We start from the raw sequence: 14,927 nt of genomic DNA, 5'->3' as shown, positions 1-14,927 counted from the left end.
GCGGAGGTCAATGAGACAGCGGCTGCGACAGTACGCTTATGCTTTATCTCCACTGATCTATGGACATAAATTCATATCAAGGGAGTTATTGACCATTGTAATCGGTCATCTCAACGTGTTGGCATTTCTTACACCTCAGGTATGCCGACACGACATCCTATGCAATAAGGCATGGAGCGCACGAAGTCTGCACGTAAGGCCCCCAGCATGATTAAAGCTCAAGGCACTAATGACTGACCTACCAGTGACACCCGAGAATTATACGCGAGCAGTTATCTCGCTCTCAAGAAGATACTCGAGCACCTCCGTCTTCCCGGGAAACAATTATGTCGACTTGGGAGAATGGATGCGCCAGGAGCGTAATCTTCTCAACTCGGGAAAATCAGACGAAGATGGCACGCTCTTTGCCACCAGATCTGAACCGCCCCACGACTTGGTCGTGGTATACAACAGCGGCGAGAGAAAATGGGATGTGCAACAATACCAGCAGCAACAGCACGAGGCGTTTTCAGCTACCCCTGTCCCAGCACGAGGCCTTGGACAAATAGTCTTCCTTCGAGGGTTTCTATCACCGTCATGGGTTTCAGCCCTCGGAAGCAAATACAACATCGATCCGGAATTCTTCAGGAGACACATGGACTTTCTTTCGCCCAGCATTGACAGACATTCGTATGGCTTGCCATCACTTACCAGTTCGTCGAACAATATATTTCGAATCTGTATCAACACGATTTTGCATCGTGATGATTTTGGCGGACAGGATCTCCAGTCACAACGCTTACGCCAGTCAAATGAAATTGCAACGTATAAGATTCAACAGCTCGGCTCGACCAGAATCTGTTGCGGAGACTCGCTCGTGCGCGAGTACTCCACTGTTTGTTCATGCTTCTCAGTGGTCGAACAATGGATATCGCTCTGTGTCGCGAAAACAGGCAAAGGCTGGACCGGTAGGATAAGACGTGTACATGCCATGAGATGATATATGCTGATATGGTAGATGCAGTTATTGCTTGGATGGACCATGGCAGGCCGCTGGAACGATCCCCGCCAGGACCATGGACAAGCCACATTGAAAGCAAGGCTACGCCACTACCCGTCCTCCAACATCATCCTAAGATGGCATTTCGAACTACTACGAACCGTGTCGAATCGGCGGCAAATACTGAAGCAGAAGTTCAGCAAAGTACCACTATTCTCCCGCTGCAGTACGACTCCTTGATCGCACTGGTCGACCTAGCCCGTCGCGCCCCTCGAGATCCACTATCCATGTGCATCCCGCTATTTGCGCACGCAGCATTTTCTGAAGTCCAATTTCTGAACCTGATAGAGTCCAGAATCAACATTCAAATCAATACCATCACTCAAGGTCTTCCGGCCGACGCCTTGGGAACCCTTCAATACTTCTACAACATTCTCAACCGACATGCCCAACAACTGAAAGATAGCACCCGTGCGATCCACGTGTTGACCGAGCGAAGAAACCAAGGCATAGATGAGGTCAAAACAGACCACCACATTCCGAAGGGTGCCGTACCGCTGGGCCCCGGCAGGAGCCGACGGCAGCACACCTCAGAGACCGAGAGATCTGATAATTCCGACGGGCCCTTCACACCAAAAGGTTTGTTGGAAGACTACGAACAACTTCAAGTTCGCTGCATCGAGCTATCGAAAATGTGCACTTGGGGAATCACCCTGGCTATGAATAAAGCGACTATTGAGGAATCTCGAAAGGCGATTGAGCAGTCTGAACGACTGAAGAAGCTTACCCTGCTTGCGACGCTCTTTATTCCACTTACATTTAGCTCTAGCTTATTGGGGATGAACATTGATTTACTGGGCCAGAATACGGTGAAATATTGGTGGTTTTTTGTGCTGTGTATTCCGACGACGTTGGCGGCGTGTATGTTTTATCTTTGGGATACGCAGGTTCTGAGACGATGCTGGATATGTTTCTGGAAATGGTGTGGCGCTATTAAGAATGGTCTGATGCCTGGGAGCAGCGAGAAGGACCCGAGTCATCTTGTTTGATCTGCATGTTAAAGAAAAATATGTCTTGCTCTTTTTAAGGATTGAAATCATATTTCATAAGCGACATTCAAGGATGTGATGGAGAGGTCGGGTAATTCATTGTCGGCGGCTACAGGGGTATCGTGATTGGAGGCTACCCCGCATCATCGAATCCCTGCTGCTTCCATCAATCTCACCATCTCAAATCTCACTCTCCTTGTGAATCTTCGAGTGATCTCTGGTGTTTTAACAGCCTGCAGATCTCACCTTATCAGAGTTCTTAACATGGCGTCAGGTTTCACCACCACTGGCCGCCTTCGGGTAGTGCGAAACGCTGGAGATACTGCTCAGAGCGGCATAGAGTAAGACAATGCACAACCGATGAGAATTCGTGTTTCTTTTGGCTTACCGTATATCTTAGCATCATTCTAATTCCTGGCATCGGAACTACCTTGCCGGAGAATTGGCCGTTCGCTGACCGGGAATGGTTGGCGACTTTACCAGGTGCCCCGGGTGGACCGCGCATACTCGCATATGAATATGCCTCGCCTTTCGTGGGCGCAAAGCCATCATGGGAGTCGCTTTTGATGCTGGGCTATGACCTTCTGCAGCACATTAGTGACGCGCGATCGCCGACAGACTCGGATCGGGTAAATCAAGTGACTTTAAATAGAATACCTGCCTGCTGACAGACTTCTCTAGCCAATCCTGATTGTGTGCCACAGTCTGGGTGGCAGTATAGTCAAGCAGGCGTTATGCGTTGCCAATAAGCAATTTCCCCGGTATGGGTCAATTGTGAATGCCATAGCTGGAGTCATGTTTCTGAGCACCCCGCATCGATATGGCGACAAAAACACAACTCTGACTCGGTTCCGAGATGTCCTGGAAGCAACGACAGGAAAGGCATTGAAGATACCAAGTGCCAGTATAGAACAGGAAGGTGCCATGCTGCTCAATCTGGCCGATAGATTTGAAGAGATCTCACTTCGTACTCCTATCTTGTCTGTTTATGAACTGCGGGAATCGAAAAATAGCTCGACGCCGTTACTTCCAAAGCACCAGCAGGTCAGTTTGAGTTTGCAAGTTGATGGCGATCGCTAACTGTTATTAGTTGGTCAGCCGTGATGCATGTTCAACGCATGCTCCAATGGAAACTGTCATTGGTCTCAATCTCAATCATCACGATACCTGTCTGTTCACGAAGAGTATCGGAGGTGAAGGCCTACCAGATTTGCATAGGTTTATTTACGAGACATTGAATGATGCCGAACGTGTTGTCGCACTCAGACTTGAAGACCGTGAGTTTTCAAACATTTGCAAGGCCGAGGGCTGCAGTTAATGTTCTCAGAGGAATATCAATATGCCACCATGAGCGCCTACTCCCCTACAATGAGCGAAATGCCACTTAAAAGTGAGTTAGAATTTCAGTTGGACCAATGAGTCACCCTGACTGAGATTAGTGGAAGCCTTGGAATTTGCCGAATGCCCATCAAACGAATCCACCGAATGGCCTTCGAACAAGGCAACAGAGGGAACATCTCTTTCAGGCTTCGAGCTCGTATATCCTACAACATCTAGTGCTGACACTCGAAAGACACTCCATCTGCCATGTTTTCTGAACATGCACTCACTGAACGAAGATTTCTGTGGCCGTGAAGATATTTTGGAACGTCTTGCGGCGGAGCTTTTGCCTGCGAAGACCGTAGTAACAGCATCGAGCACCCCTCTCCGGCAATATGCACTCTGTGGGTTTGGAGGCATTGGAAAGACTGAGTTAGCCCGGGAGTTTTCCCGACGCTATAAAGACTCCTTTGACGCGGTATTCTGGGTCGTGGCGGATGAGATCGCCAAGCTCGACTACCATTATCAGCAAATCTCGCTAGCGCTTGGGCTAGAAGACGCAACTGAGTGCAAGAGCCAGGTTGTTAGCAGGGAAATTGTAAAAGGATGGCTTTCTAGTCCGCGAAAGAGCTTGTCTGAGTCTGATGAGTTTGTTCAAGCTGACCAAGCCAACTCAGAAGCATCTTGGCTACTCATATTTGACAATGCCGATGATCCAATGCTTCTGGCTGACTATTGGCCTCAGGGCAGTGGATCAATTCTAGTGACTAGTCGGGACCCACTGGCCAAAAGCATGTTCACAAGAAGGCCTTCAGGCATGGACCTTTCTCCACTTTCGCAGCAAGACAGCCTGACTCTCTTCAACCACCTAACTACAGCTTTCAATCAGGGTGAAGACGACACAGCACAGCAAATATCAGGTATACTTGGTGGTATCCCTCTAGCCATTTCTCAGATGGCAGGGATAATCCGACGACAGGATCTCACCTTATCAGAGTTCTTTGAGTTATACACAGACCACGAAGAGCATGCTAGTCTTTACGAGACAAAGTTTGACACGAACATAACTACATACCGCCACTCTTTGTCTACTGTTTGGGCATTCGAAAAGCTAAAACCACAAGCCCGCCAGCTCTTGGAGCTAATTTCATTCCTGGACCCAGACGTTATTGGGGAGGAATTATTGGTGGAAGCGTCGATGGAATTGCTTTCGGATGGAGGACACTTCAAGAAGAGCAGTTACATCGACGCAAGAGCCGATCTACTACAATCCTCCCTCCTTCAACGGGATAAGCAAAAGCAGCAGGTATCAGTCCACCGCATTGTCCAGGATGTTATTCTGTCAACAATGGACGATACGAAAAAACGGGATTTGTTTGACAAAGTCGTGCGACTCCTTTGGGTAGGATGGCCATCGGCAATGCCTACACCATCCAAAGAGCCGGTTTTACCCCAGCCAAAATCAACGGGCGGCAGACTATCCGTTAGCAGGTGGCCTGTCTGCGCGGCAATCTATCCTCACGTCCTACGGATACATCAGCTGTGGTCAACAATCCCACATCCATCGGAGGTGGCTAGCTTGCTTTTTGCGAAGCTTCTGAATGAGGCGGCATGGTGCGTATACAATCTTAAAGAACCTCTCTGCGATACGGGCTAATGTTACCTCAGGTATCAAAAAGAGCGCGGCCGAACAAAGCACTTCGACGGCTTTTTCGACACGGCCCAGACTATCTGCGAATCTTCATCACACCCCGATCGAGACTCCGTTCTCGCAGACATTTACTTCTGCTTAGGATCAATATCCATGGACACGAGCGACTTCAACGCCAGTCGAATCTACAAAGAACGCTCCCTAGACCTAGTGGCCAACATCTGCCAAACACTGGGAACTGCAGACGAGAGGCTCTATCTCGCCTACGCAGAGCGCGGTATCTCACGAATCCAAGATAAGCGGTACGAAGAGGGCGAAGCCGACATCAAAGAGGCGCTGCGGATCCGCAAAGCTCTCGGAAACTACATCCCACGATCGGGCGAGGCCAATTTGAGCTGGGCGCTTCTTGCGCAGGGGAAGCTTAACGAGTGCAACGCTCTGCTGATGGAGAGCCTGGCCGGGAGAGAAAAGGCGTTGGGGAAGGATGATAGGGACTCTGTTCGTACGGGGTTGATACTTTACGTACTTGGGAACCTTCGTGCGGCGCAGGACCAATGGGATGAGAGTTTCTCATATCACCAGAGAGCATGGAGCCATATGCGTGCAACAGTTGGCGATCGTGACTTTTACACTGCAACTGTCGCACATAAGATTGCTCAACATTTAGTGCGCTTGGGTCGGAGCGAAGAGGCGATGTAAGTGTGGACTTTCTTTTGTGTTCTCATTCCACCTTTGCCGAGCTGTTCAGGTTCATGCTAATGCATATTTAGCTCGATGCTCAATGGCGCATTAGATGCCTGGTCTGTTGATCCTAACGCCCATAAGAATGAGATTGCTCGCTCTACTTTCCTCAAAGCTAAAATCTTTGAGACGACTGGCAAGACGCAAAAGGCTTCCATTAGTCTTCGAGTTGCGGCTCGCTTGAGGAAAGAGATCACCAACGTGGACAAAGATGCGAAGACCCTAAAAGAGGCAGATTTCGACGAGATTGTTGCCTTTTGGGCTCATTGATCAGGAATTTCTTTTGTTTTCTTTTATGCGTTAAATAATTTGTTCATGACAATTGGATTACTTTTAGCTATGCTTTCAGGAAACACGAGACTCTACTAGCGTCAGTAAGTACCGATGCCCATCTGGCACGAAGGAGCAGTGGAGCCTCAAATGATCCCCATCTCTATTTGTAAGTTCATTCACACTTTGATCGATTTATCTTATTTTATTTTACTTTTCCCAGGCAATTTATACCTCCGGGTGCGGGACGGGCAAGCGGGAAGCGGCCACGCTAGACCGGATCCAGGGACGGGACTCCCGACCCCGCCGATCGTAAGAGAAGAGCCTAAGTTGTCAACAACACACAAAGACATTGTTTCTGAATACCTTTTTTCTCTATAGACTTCAGGATAATTTCAAACCAGAACCCCCACAGATGAATTCCCATGATAGAGAGTGAGCCTTCCCCCATCCTCTACCTATTGCTTTCACGTAGCCAGCTAACAGCCGATTACCAGATTCCCGGCAATCCGGGCGTGTATCTTCGACATGGATGGCCTTCTCATCAACTCCGAAGACATGATAACGCAGTCAGTAAACGAGTTACTTCAAAAGTATGATCGACCTGTCTTCAATCCAACAATCCGATCCAAGCTCATGGGTATCCCTGACTCAACCAACGGCGATCTCTTCCACGACTGGGCCGAGCTCCCTATCTCGCGCGATGAATTTGCCCGTGAATCAAAAGAGCACATGAGACTTTATTTTCCGAGTTGCACGCCATTACCCGGAACGGAGACACTTTTGTCAAATCTCATCCGTGCGAAAAGTGCTGCCTCCGGGCAGAAGATCGAGCTCGCATTGGCCTCTACAACTAAGACTTCTACATATGAGTTGAAGGTTTCGAGGCCGGAGACGAAGCGTTTGCTTGACTTTTTCGAACCGAGTAGGCGGATCCTAGGGGACGATTCTCGTATCCGAGAGGGTCGAGGGAAGCCTGCGCCTGATATGTATCTCCTTGCATTGGAGGTTTTGAATGCGGCTGTGTCGACCACAGGGGCTAAACATATCTTGCCAGAAGAGTGTCTGGTGTTCGAAGATAGTGTCATTGGGGTGGAGGCTGGTAGAAGGGCTGGTATGAGGGTGGTTTGGGTACCGCATCCAGATGTGGAAGTTGAGTATCAAGCGAGACAAAAGGAAGTATTGGCGGGAAAGACGGGACTAATTGAGATCGGAGATGACTGGCAGCTGGGGGAGATTGATGATGGTTGGGCGGAACTTATACCGAGCTTGGAAGATTTCAATTATGATAAGTACGGTATTCATCTACCGCTATAGAGAGATTCATAGAACGAGGGTGCAGAGCATGGGGGTCAATTGACTTGGGGTTGTTTACCATGTATTACATCAAAATCCATCGTCCTAGAGATATTGTTTGACAGTCCTCGGGGCTTATACGCTCTTCCAATCTAGGTCCCTGCACTACAGTTGCTCCGGTGTTATAGCGGAGCTCTAACTTCCATCGTATGTCGTCGGTCGGATCGGAAGTTGGTATGAAGAAGTGTTCCTCGATCATCTCCCTGCAGAGAATAATAATTGCAATGTTTTTCCATGCAAGGTACGTGTTACAGCCAACATGGATAGCCGAGGAGAGACATAGGGCCTCCGGTAGTTGGAAGTCAGTTCCTATCACAGAAGACAACCAACCGTTTCACCATCACAAAGAGGGCTTCTCTTAGCAAATCGTGTTGCATACTCAATAGAAGCTACATTCACCTCTAGTGCAACCGTTCAATTTCATCTAAACCACACCATGCCACGTCCACCCCTGTCTAATTAACCCATCGCCCCATTTTCGCTATTCTAAGCTGACTAAATGCCAAGAGCAAGTCAACCTTGCGGCCTTCCTGGCTCTTATGAAGTGGTACCTACGTGTACCCAGTATTCTTCTCACCAATTCCCATCAGCTATGAAATTCCTTCCCACAAGCAGTGATAAGTGTACCGGTGATCGCCCAAAGCCTTTACCAACTGTCCGCAAACGTCCCCTGACCCCGCCACTACCAAAGTCCCGTTGGCGGAAACGGCAAAGGTTATATGACCAGAAACAATCGGCCTTCTTCGCGAAGCTACCACCGGAAATCCGGGATCTTATATACCGAGAGATTCTTGCTCCTGAAGACCACCCGGAGCTACATGTCGCCAGTGCCGATGGACGATTGCTGAGTCGACGTTGCGTTCATGAAATATGTGGTGCAGGTGGTTGGCGTCATAGCTGCTGGCGTGGATTTACGGAATTGGGTGGCACATTGAGCCAAGATGCGAATACTGGGAGATACAGACCCGAGAAAGACTCTTCCTTTTCTATTCGAATGGGATTGCTGCGCTCATGTCGGCTAATGTATGAATCTCGGTTATGAAATAACCTCTCTCCTCCTTCACCGACAACCACACTAACAGAGTACAGGTACTTGGAGTCAAAGTCTATCCTCTACTCTAAAAACACTTTATGCGTCCGAAAAACACGAACAATCGTTGACCTTGGGCGTACTATCCCTCCACAGCGTTGGCAAGATATTCGCTCGCTACATTTGGTCCTCCCAATGGAACTCCACGTTGATGATATGGTAATCAAGAAAGGCGAGGGTATTTATCCTTTCGACATCCCTCTCCACTGGAGTAATGCATGGAAGGCCATTTCGGAAATTTGCTTGTTGCAAAGCATCCGAGTCTCGTTTACTGAGATCCATCCTATGCGGCCCCAAAAAGTAGATCATTTAGCTCTTCTGCTGAGATCGATGGTGACGATATGTGTCCCAGAGTATAGAGTGGACTTTTCCTGGTCAATCGACATTGACGATCTTGAAGAGAAGGTTGGCGCGAAGTTTTCCTTTACAGTATATACTGAACAGGATCGATATGACTCCTACACTTTAGACGGAATATGAAGAATCTCATGCTGCAGTAATATTGGCCCGTCATGATTGCTTCTTCATACCAGTCGCTCCTTTACCTTATTGGCAGTAGTTTATTCGGCAATGCCTACTTTCTATCTGCAGGATTCTATTATATCCCCGAGGTCATATCCCACTCTCTTTACATGTCCTCGCTTTCTGCTTCCTTCAGGAATTTGAGAGCCTTTTCAGAACTTGGATCGATACAAAGATACCAATAATCTCTCCAGAATTCGCGTGCCGCACTGTAGTCAGGCATATGCTTTCTCAACAAAGCCTTCCACTCTCTATCCTCTCCACTATCGGGAATTGAGCTGCAAACGTATTACCACCATACAGGGAAGTATCCCGACCACTCCCAGTCAATGATCCCAGTAAGACGGCCGTTATCGACCATGATATTTACATTTATCAGGTCATTGTGTGTAAAGGTATAAGGAGTAGCAGGTGGCATACGGCTGCGAAGCCGAACGCGCGAGGCCTCGGGAATATGCTGTAAACTGCGCTCCATATCAAGCCACAGATCCTCATCAGATGCAAGGGGACCATGAGGAACGTCGGAGGTTCTGTTGGGAAAAAGGAAATTAGAGTAAATTGGACCGCCATTGAGAGCCTGCAGACAGTTGGACTGAAGGCTGCGAAGTTGCTGTAGATACTGAGCAGTTTGCCTTGCTATGTTGTCTTTTTGATCCGCGGAGAGCTTCGGCCAAGCTGCGCTGAGAGGTTCGCCCGGCACGCGCTTCAGTAGGATAAAGGTGCGACCGGTGGCGTCTTCGTTCCAGGATTGCACAACGGTAGGAACAGGAATCGATGTGTTTTCCTCGACAAACCGAGCATTTTCTACTTCACGAGTCGGAGCACCGGGGCCTCGATCTTTCAAGATCATGTTTGAGCCCAAGGACCAGACACCTCGGTTGCCTGCTTCATAGAATAACTTGACGTGGCTTTCGTACCGGCAGTTTTCTTGACGTTCCGAGGTCCAGCTGCATGCTGTACAGGGGGATGAGGAGCCCATTTCTGAAAAGCAGATGCAGAAGACTGATAAGGGGAGTGAATATCCTGAAGGGATGTAGTGTGAAAGGGGTGTGGCTCGGATTTGAAGCTGAGGTGCTGCTTCATGTAGAACACGAGGACGTCCTCGATGGTGGGGTAACTCTTTGTTTATCTCCGTAAAACCTTAATAGATGAATGAGATACTCGCTCAAGGAGCTTTGACCGCTTTTTCATGGCTTGGCTACCAGAAAAGTTGGTAGTCCTGGTTCGGCATGCACAACCACTAACAAGTGTCTATATGAACGACAGGAAGAAATCCAGAATGAATAGAATGATCTTAATGATCAATCATGGCAATCCCCCGGTTACCGCAGGGCTCTATGAGGGCTGAATCTCCCACGGCATTCAACATCTAGTGAGCAATTCCAACGATAAGTATATAAGGTCTCTCAAGGCGAGCCATGGATAGGTTCGATCAATATCGACGATGTCAATCGCCTGGCAGCTCCGCAGGAAATTGAGGGCTGCGCCACTGAGATTCCAGCGCATGGTAAACTCGGTTGATGCGCTGGCGGCACTTGTGTCATTTTGTTTGCATCCCCTAGGCCTTCACTCGGTATGGTGCTGACAATGGCCTAGTTACTTCTTTCTCCTTCTCGTTAGTGGGACAAAATCTTTGTCATGGGCAGTTGAGCGTTCAGCGTCCTTCTCTTCCCGAAGGCGGTGTTTAGCCTCATCCGCGGATTTTATTTCCTCGGCTGAAGATGATGATAGCTTTCGCTTTCTTATCTTCCGCTTGGATTTAATACCAGAGCACGATTCCCTGACTTCGTTCATTTTTTCGGCAGAGTTGAGGAAACGGGCCAGCTTCCCATAATTGATCTCAAGGTGTACTCCCTGAAAGCTTCCGGAGATTTCGTCCGGCGCGAAGTCACTCAGGTATAAGTGTATATCCTGTGCTTGGTTCACGTAGGACCCGTCTTGAGCTCGGAATGGCTGTGATAGATTAGCGGAAACCATCAAAAACCAACAATACGAAGCTTACCTGAGAATTTATCTCTTGCTGTATGTCTAGGATATCTAGGTCCTCTCCCTCTTCGTGAATATAAGACGGGCGCCATAGAGACAAGGTTGACTCTTTTGTTCCGTCGTAATTGAGGTCGATGCCAATTACAGCCTTGATATCACCGTTCGAGCAAAGAATATATTGCCGAGCTAGCTTCCACATATCCTTCGCATTTTGCGAGTAGGATACTTCCAGCACTATACCAGGATAGGCTGCGTCACGGTGCTGAAATTGCGTATCCGGCTGGCGTTGCGGGAAAGCTTCTAGATCTGTTGGGTGGCCATCAAATGAACCTTCCTTCAGAAATATGCGAGATGAGCCTCCGTTGGCAATTCGCTCTGCAAATTCGCCAGCGGCATCCTTACCGCGAGCGATGCGCTCCAGCTGCTTACATATCTCACCCGCAACAGAGGTGGCAAAGAAATCGTGCACTGGAGTTGGCATGCGAAAAGCGAGAAGCGCGTTCTCGGGATCGTAATCCCACCTACACATGTCAGCTGTGGGGTGGTGCCAAGATCAAGAGATATCCTCAGTGGGAGACATACCGCACTTTGTCGCTGACGTGGTCGTGAAGCGGTCGATCACAATCTAATGCCCTTACTACTTGTCGGTATTGGTCAAGTTGCAATTCAATCGTTTTCTTGCCGCCTTGCAGAGAGGCTGGATTGTGGTTCTGGAGATCCTGAAACACCCGTAGGACGTTGTCCGCATTGAAGCTAGTTGGTCGTTGACATCGCTCGGCTAATGCAGGCGAGATCAAGGGAAGGCTGGTATACGAGTCGAGAGGAGTGGCTTCATGCGTATTTGTGTCGCAGGAGTCCTCCATAGAATCTTTCGGTACGGCCACCGACTCAGCCATGTTGGCGTGCATAGCAACCTGGGGAGATACGCCAATAGGTTCAGCCCCCGCCGGAGTAAGCAATGAATGAAACTACTAGCAAGTAGTTGAAAGCACTAAAGTAAGTGTAGAAGTGGGGGAGCAAAGGGATGTCGCGTTCCGCCTGCAGCCTCGCCTGCATCAGAGTCATGTGACGCTCAACTTGTCATAGAATTGGGCCCTGTTTACTATCTCAGCATGCCCAAAGCTGCTTTTAAAAATCAAATGTTCCCTCCCGATGCAAAAGCTTGAAATCATCTTGGCTCAATAGGCGCCATAGCAACCTACCTAGAGACCTAGTGTACTGACGAGCTATTTAGCTCGGTTTGAGATACCAAGATGGCGAAAAAGAACAGGCAAACCCAGCGTCAAAATATCTCCGAGAAGACAAAGCACTAAATAGTTCATTTATGTCTGCTAGGAGGGTCGGTGTTAGGATACATCACGAAACACAGAATGTTAAGGGTTGTCCTTGAGCCCTTGAAACCAGTTCTAACAGCCGACAAGAAACCAGACCCCACGCAACATAAACGTCAAGAGAGTGGTATTTCACAGCGAAACGATAGTGTACATGTACATAGCTGCATGCGAGTCTGAGAAAGAATGGTACCTGAAAGACAGGTCAGATAAACGCCGATGAATGTTGATAGATCAACTTACTGGCTCCTGACAGTCCACAGAGCATATCCCATGACAGGGAGAGCGCAGTTCCTATCCGAACCTCGACAACTTCCCCATCACTGCTCATCTAGCGCCTCGTTTACCAAGTCATCCGCGCGCTTGGTCTCATTCCTGGGAACCCACTTGTACTTCACTTTCGCCATGGTCCTCAACGTGTCATCCAGATCGGAAGCCTCCTCGATGAGATCTCTGTTCGCAACCTCCACTCCCCTAGCGTTTGTCCAATCGTTGCGCAACCACTTGTAAATCCACGTCGTCATGCATTTGATCGCGTAATCCGAATCCGAATAGATCACAACGCGCACTTTGGGATGTCCGTGGAGTTCATGAATCCTGTCCATGGCCTTCTCGATGCCGAGTTTGATGGCGGTGATCTCAGCACGCTGGTTGGTTGGTGCTGGAAATCTGGGAAGAAGCCTTTTGGACGCTCGAGACCATCTGCCAAAGCGCTTTTTGAACAAGGCTGCCGCTGCCCCAACTGCCCCGGGTTTGCCGTTGCCTCTGCAACCGCCGTCGACGTAGATGTGGATCTGGTAGACCATGTTGTTGTGTCGTTGAGTGAATAGAGGGGGGTTCGGGTTCTTCGACGATAGGTGGGATTAGCCGGCCAGAGACAAGTATGTAGTAGGCTTTTGGGAGAGTTGCTGGGGACTAGACGATGTATGTTGGCTGGAGAATGGTTGAGGAATGACTTAGGAGAGAGGCAGCGATAGCTGTCTGGAAGCTGTCTGGATCATAGGTCTCTCCCTTTGTCGCGGGACGGAATTTACTTCCGCCGGGGAGATCCCAATTGATTCTTCTTATGCCTTTGTTTTGGCCATCCTGACTCCGATACTCCCCCGTTTCACCGCCTGGCTTCCCTCCGCTTTCGGGCCGGTGGAGGCTCGGAGGCGGGAACAACCGGCGCTAATGGCCGATTGGCTCAGGAACGCACCAGGGGCGATCGGAGCCCGCGGGCCTCCCACACGGCTTCCATTCTTAGGTTCCGTTCCAAGTATGTGATTGGACCTTTTGGGTTACCAGCGTGCCTACTTAGAAGCCTGATGGCCATGATGAGAATATCACATTCGTTACAATAAAAAGCTCCAAAGAAACATCAGCTGCCCTCGTTTATCGACCAAAGCCATACTTAAGTAGCCAGTCATCGTGGACTTTAACTCATAGAGAATGCAATAGTAATGCACTGTACAATTAGTTTTGATTTTTTGTTGACCTACGAACGCTGAATCCATTTGAATTATAGTTATGTGACATGATAAAGATCAGCCTAAAGTATTGGAAATGCCACGACAGGAAAAGAAGCATTCGGGAAATCTACAAAGGAATTTTGATTAGGAGAGAGCGACTTTCGCCAATATTCTTTTTTTTTCTTTCTTTCTTTCTTTCTCTCTTTCTTTCTTTCTTTCTTTTTTTTGTTTCTCTTTTTCTGCGTATCAATATCAAAATGAAGCACAAAAGAGAAATCAATAATATCAAACTCCACGTAAAGCATTCAAGTAGTAATGAGATGATGGAGAGATCCGCCGACACTGAATATCATCTTGGAAAAGGAGACACATCCAACATCAAGAATCCGTATCGGACATATGTTCTATCTCACGAGACTCTGAGTGAGATCTTTGGGCTCGAGTCGACAGAAGAGCGAAGAAACCACCGGATCAAACATGCGAAGATCTGCAAAGCACCATGCACGAATAGCTGCCAGAGCTGAACGAAACCACAATCAATAGAATGTGCCCTCAACCATCGGCATCTCACGATCACGCTGGCCATTCTGATTATAAAAATAGCCAAAGTTCATGTACAGACTTTTCACTTCATACCGTCCAATGAACCCACATTCAACCATGTCTTGCAGGATGGTGTAAGTCCACCACCTACGCCCCCTCCCGCCAGGCATCTCATACTGGAAGCGGCCGTTGTCGTAGACCATGTGCCCGATATCGCTGACCGTGCATGCGCGCTGCACCGGAATATCCCACCAGACGATCGCTGAGTGAGACAAGGTATAGTTATGGTTAGACCATTCGACAGTTGAGGTTTCAGTATCTCGATCGGCTCTCACGGTGCATCGGGTTGAGGTTTCGTTGCCGGCGTGCACGAGGAATAGGGAGAAGTGGTTTCCATTGTCGAATCCTCCGAGCACCGCTATTCTGATGTACATCACGGGTCGGTGTTCCCTAAACACGGCTTGGACAGGGAATGGCTTGGGCATGTTGACAACTGAGCGTGGAGGTTTTGGATCTTTGGATTGTTTGTAGAACGTGGAGGCACCGACGGTTGGTTGTCTGAGGTTGAAGACTTGCGAGAAGGGGCATGTCCTTGCTTTTATAGCCCCTTGGCCTGAGTGATAAAGGTGAATAGGGTA

The 14,927-nt window shown here is 48.7% G+C and overlaps 7 protein-coding genes across 7 annotated transcripts; 3 read left to right on the top strand and 4 right to left on the bottom strand.

The window, feature by feature from the left end:
• Window positions 1-229: 229 nt before the first annotated feature.
• On the top strand, window positions 230-2,028 carry P170DRAFT_409284 (uncharacterized protein; the record flags this gene model as incomplete). Its single annotated transcript, XM_024846768.1, has 2 exons — window positions 230-947; window positions 1,004-2,028. 2 exons carry the CDS (start codon window positions 230-232, stop codon window positions 2,026-2,028), a joined length of 1,743 nt encoding a protein of 580 aa, XP_024705006.1.
• A 225-nt stretch (window positions 2,029-2,253) lies between these two features.
• On the top strand, window positions 2,254-6,111 carry P170DRAFT_409281 (tetratricopeptide repeat domain-containing protein). The gene is made up of 8 exons (XM_024846767.1): window positions 2,254-2,369; window positions 2,429-2,657; window positions 2,710-3,072; window positions 3,119-3,305; window positions 3,356-3,418; window positions 3,468-4,962; window positions 5,017-5,694; window positions 5,770-6,111. The coding sequence occupies exons 1-8, from the start codon at window positions 2,293-2,295 to the stop codon at window positions 6,008-6,010; spliced, it is 3,333 nt and encodes a 1,110-aa protein (XP_024705005.1). The 5' UTR covers window positions 2,254-2,292; the 3' UTR covers window positions 6,011-6,111.
• A 249-nt stretch (window positions 6,112-6,360) lies between these two features.
• P170DRAFT_495860 (putative HAD superfamily hydrolase) lies at window positions 6,361-7,327 on the top strand (the record flags this gene model as incomplete). The annotated part of the gene is made up of 2 exons (XM_024854087.1): window positions 6,361-6,445; window positions 6,508-7,327. The coding sequence occupies exons 1-2, from the start codon at window positions 6,426-6,428 to the stop codon at window positions 7,325-7,327; spliced, it is 840 nt and encodes a 279-aa protein (XP_024705004.1). The 5' UTR covers window positions 6,361-6,425.
• A 1,757-nt stretch (window positions 7,328-9,084) lies between these two features.
• Window positions 9,085-10,079, bottom strand: P170DRAFT_465051 (kinase-like protein; the record flags this gene model as incomplete). The annotated part of the gene is made up of 2 exons (XM_024852292.1): window positions 9,272-10,079; window positions 9,085-9,241 (listed from the first exon to the last, which is right to left on the bottom strand). The coding sequence occupies exons 1-2, from the start codon at window positions 9,955-9,957 to the stop codon at window positions 9,085-9,087; spliced, it is 843 nt and encodes a 280-aa protein (XP_024705003.1). The 5' UTR covers window positions 9,958-10,079.
• Window positions 10,080-10,574: 495 nt separating this feature from the next.
• Window positions 10,575-11,860, bottom strand: P170DRAFT_426575 (uncharacterized protein; the record flags this gene model as incomplete). The annotated part of the gene is made up of 3 exons (XM_024847719.1): window positions 10,575-10,931; window positions 10,981-11,485; window positions 11,547-11,860. 3 exons carry the CDS (start codon window positions 11,858-11,860, stop codon window positions 10,575-10,577), a joined length of 1,176 nt encoding a protein of 391 aa, XP_024705002.1.
• A 755-nt stretch (window positions 11,861-12,615) lies between these two features.
• Window positions 12,616-13,101, bottom strand: P170DRAFT_426574 (ribonuclease H family protein; the record flags this gene model as incomplete). Its single annotated transcript, XM_024847718.1, has 1 exon — window positions 12,616-13,101. The coding sequence occupies one exon, from the start codon at window positions 13,099-13,101 to the stop codon at window positions 12,616-12,618; it is 486 nt and encodes a 161-aa protein (XP_024705001.1).
• A 1,181-nt stretch (window positions 13,102-14,282) lies between these two features.
• On the bottom strand, window positions 14,283-14,774 carry P170DRAFT_475990 (uncharacterized protein; the record flags this gene model as incomplete). The annotated part of the gene is made up of 1 exon (XM_024853308.1): window positions 14,283-14,774. The coding sequence occupies one exon, from the start codon at window positions 14,772-14,774 to the stop codon at window positions 14,283-14,285; it is 492 nt and encodes a 163-aa protein (XP_024705000.1).
• Window positions 14,775-14,927: the final 153 nt, after the last annotated feature.

The sequence above is a fragment of the Aspergillus steynii genome (assembly GCF_002849105.1).
Source record: "Aspergillus steynii IBT 23096 chromosome Unknown P170scaffold_4, whole genome shotgun sequence".
Classification (NCBI taxonomy): domain Eukaryota; kingdom Fungi; phylum Ascomycota; class Eurotiomycetes; order Eurotiales; family Aspergillaceae; genus Aspergillus; species Aspergillus steynii.
This window is presented reverse-complemented; position numbering and strand designations above follow the sequence as displayed.

Excerpts from the sequence above, each read along its gene's own strand:
- P170DRAFT_409281 (XM_024846767.1), top strand. The coding sequence starts at position 2,293 with ATGGCGTCAGGTTTCACCACCACTGGCCGCCTTCGGGTAGTGCGAAAC. Across the intron at positions 2,658-2,709 it reads CGCCGACAGACTCGGATCGG|CCAATCCTGATTGTGTGCCA; the intron begins GTAAATCAAGTG and ends AGACTTCTCTAG. Across the intron at positions 4,963-5,016 it reads CTTCTGAATGAGGCGGCATG|GTATCAAAAAGAGCGCGGCC; the intron begins GTGCGTATACAA and ends ATGTTACCTCAG.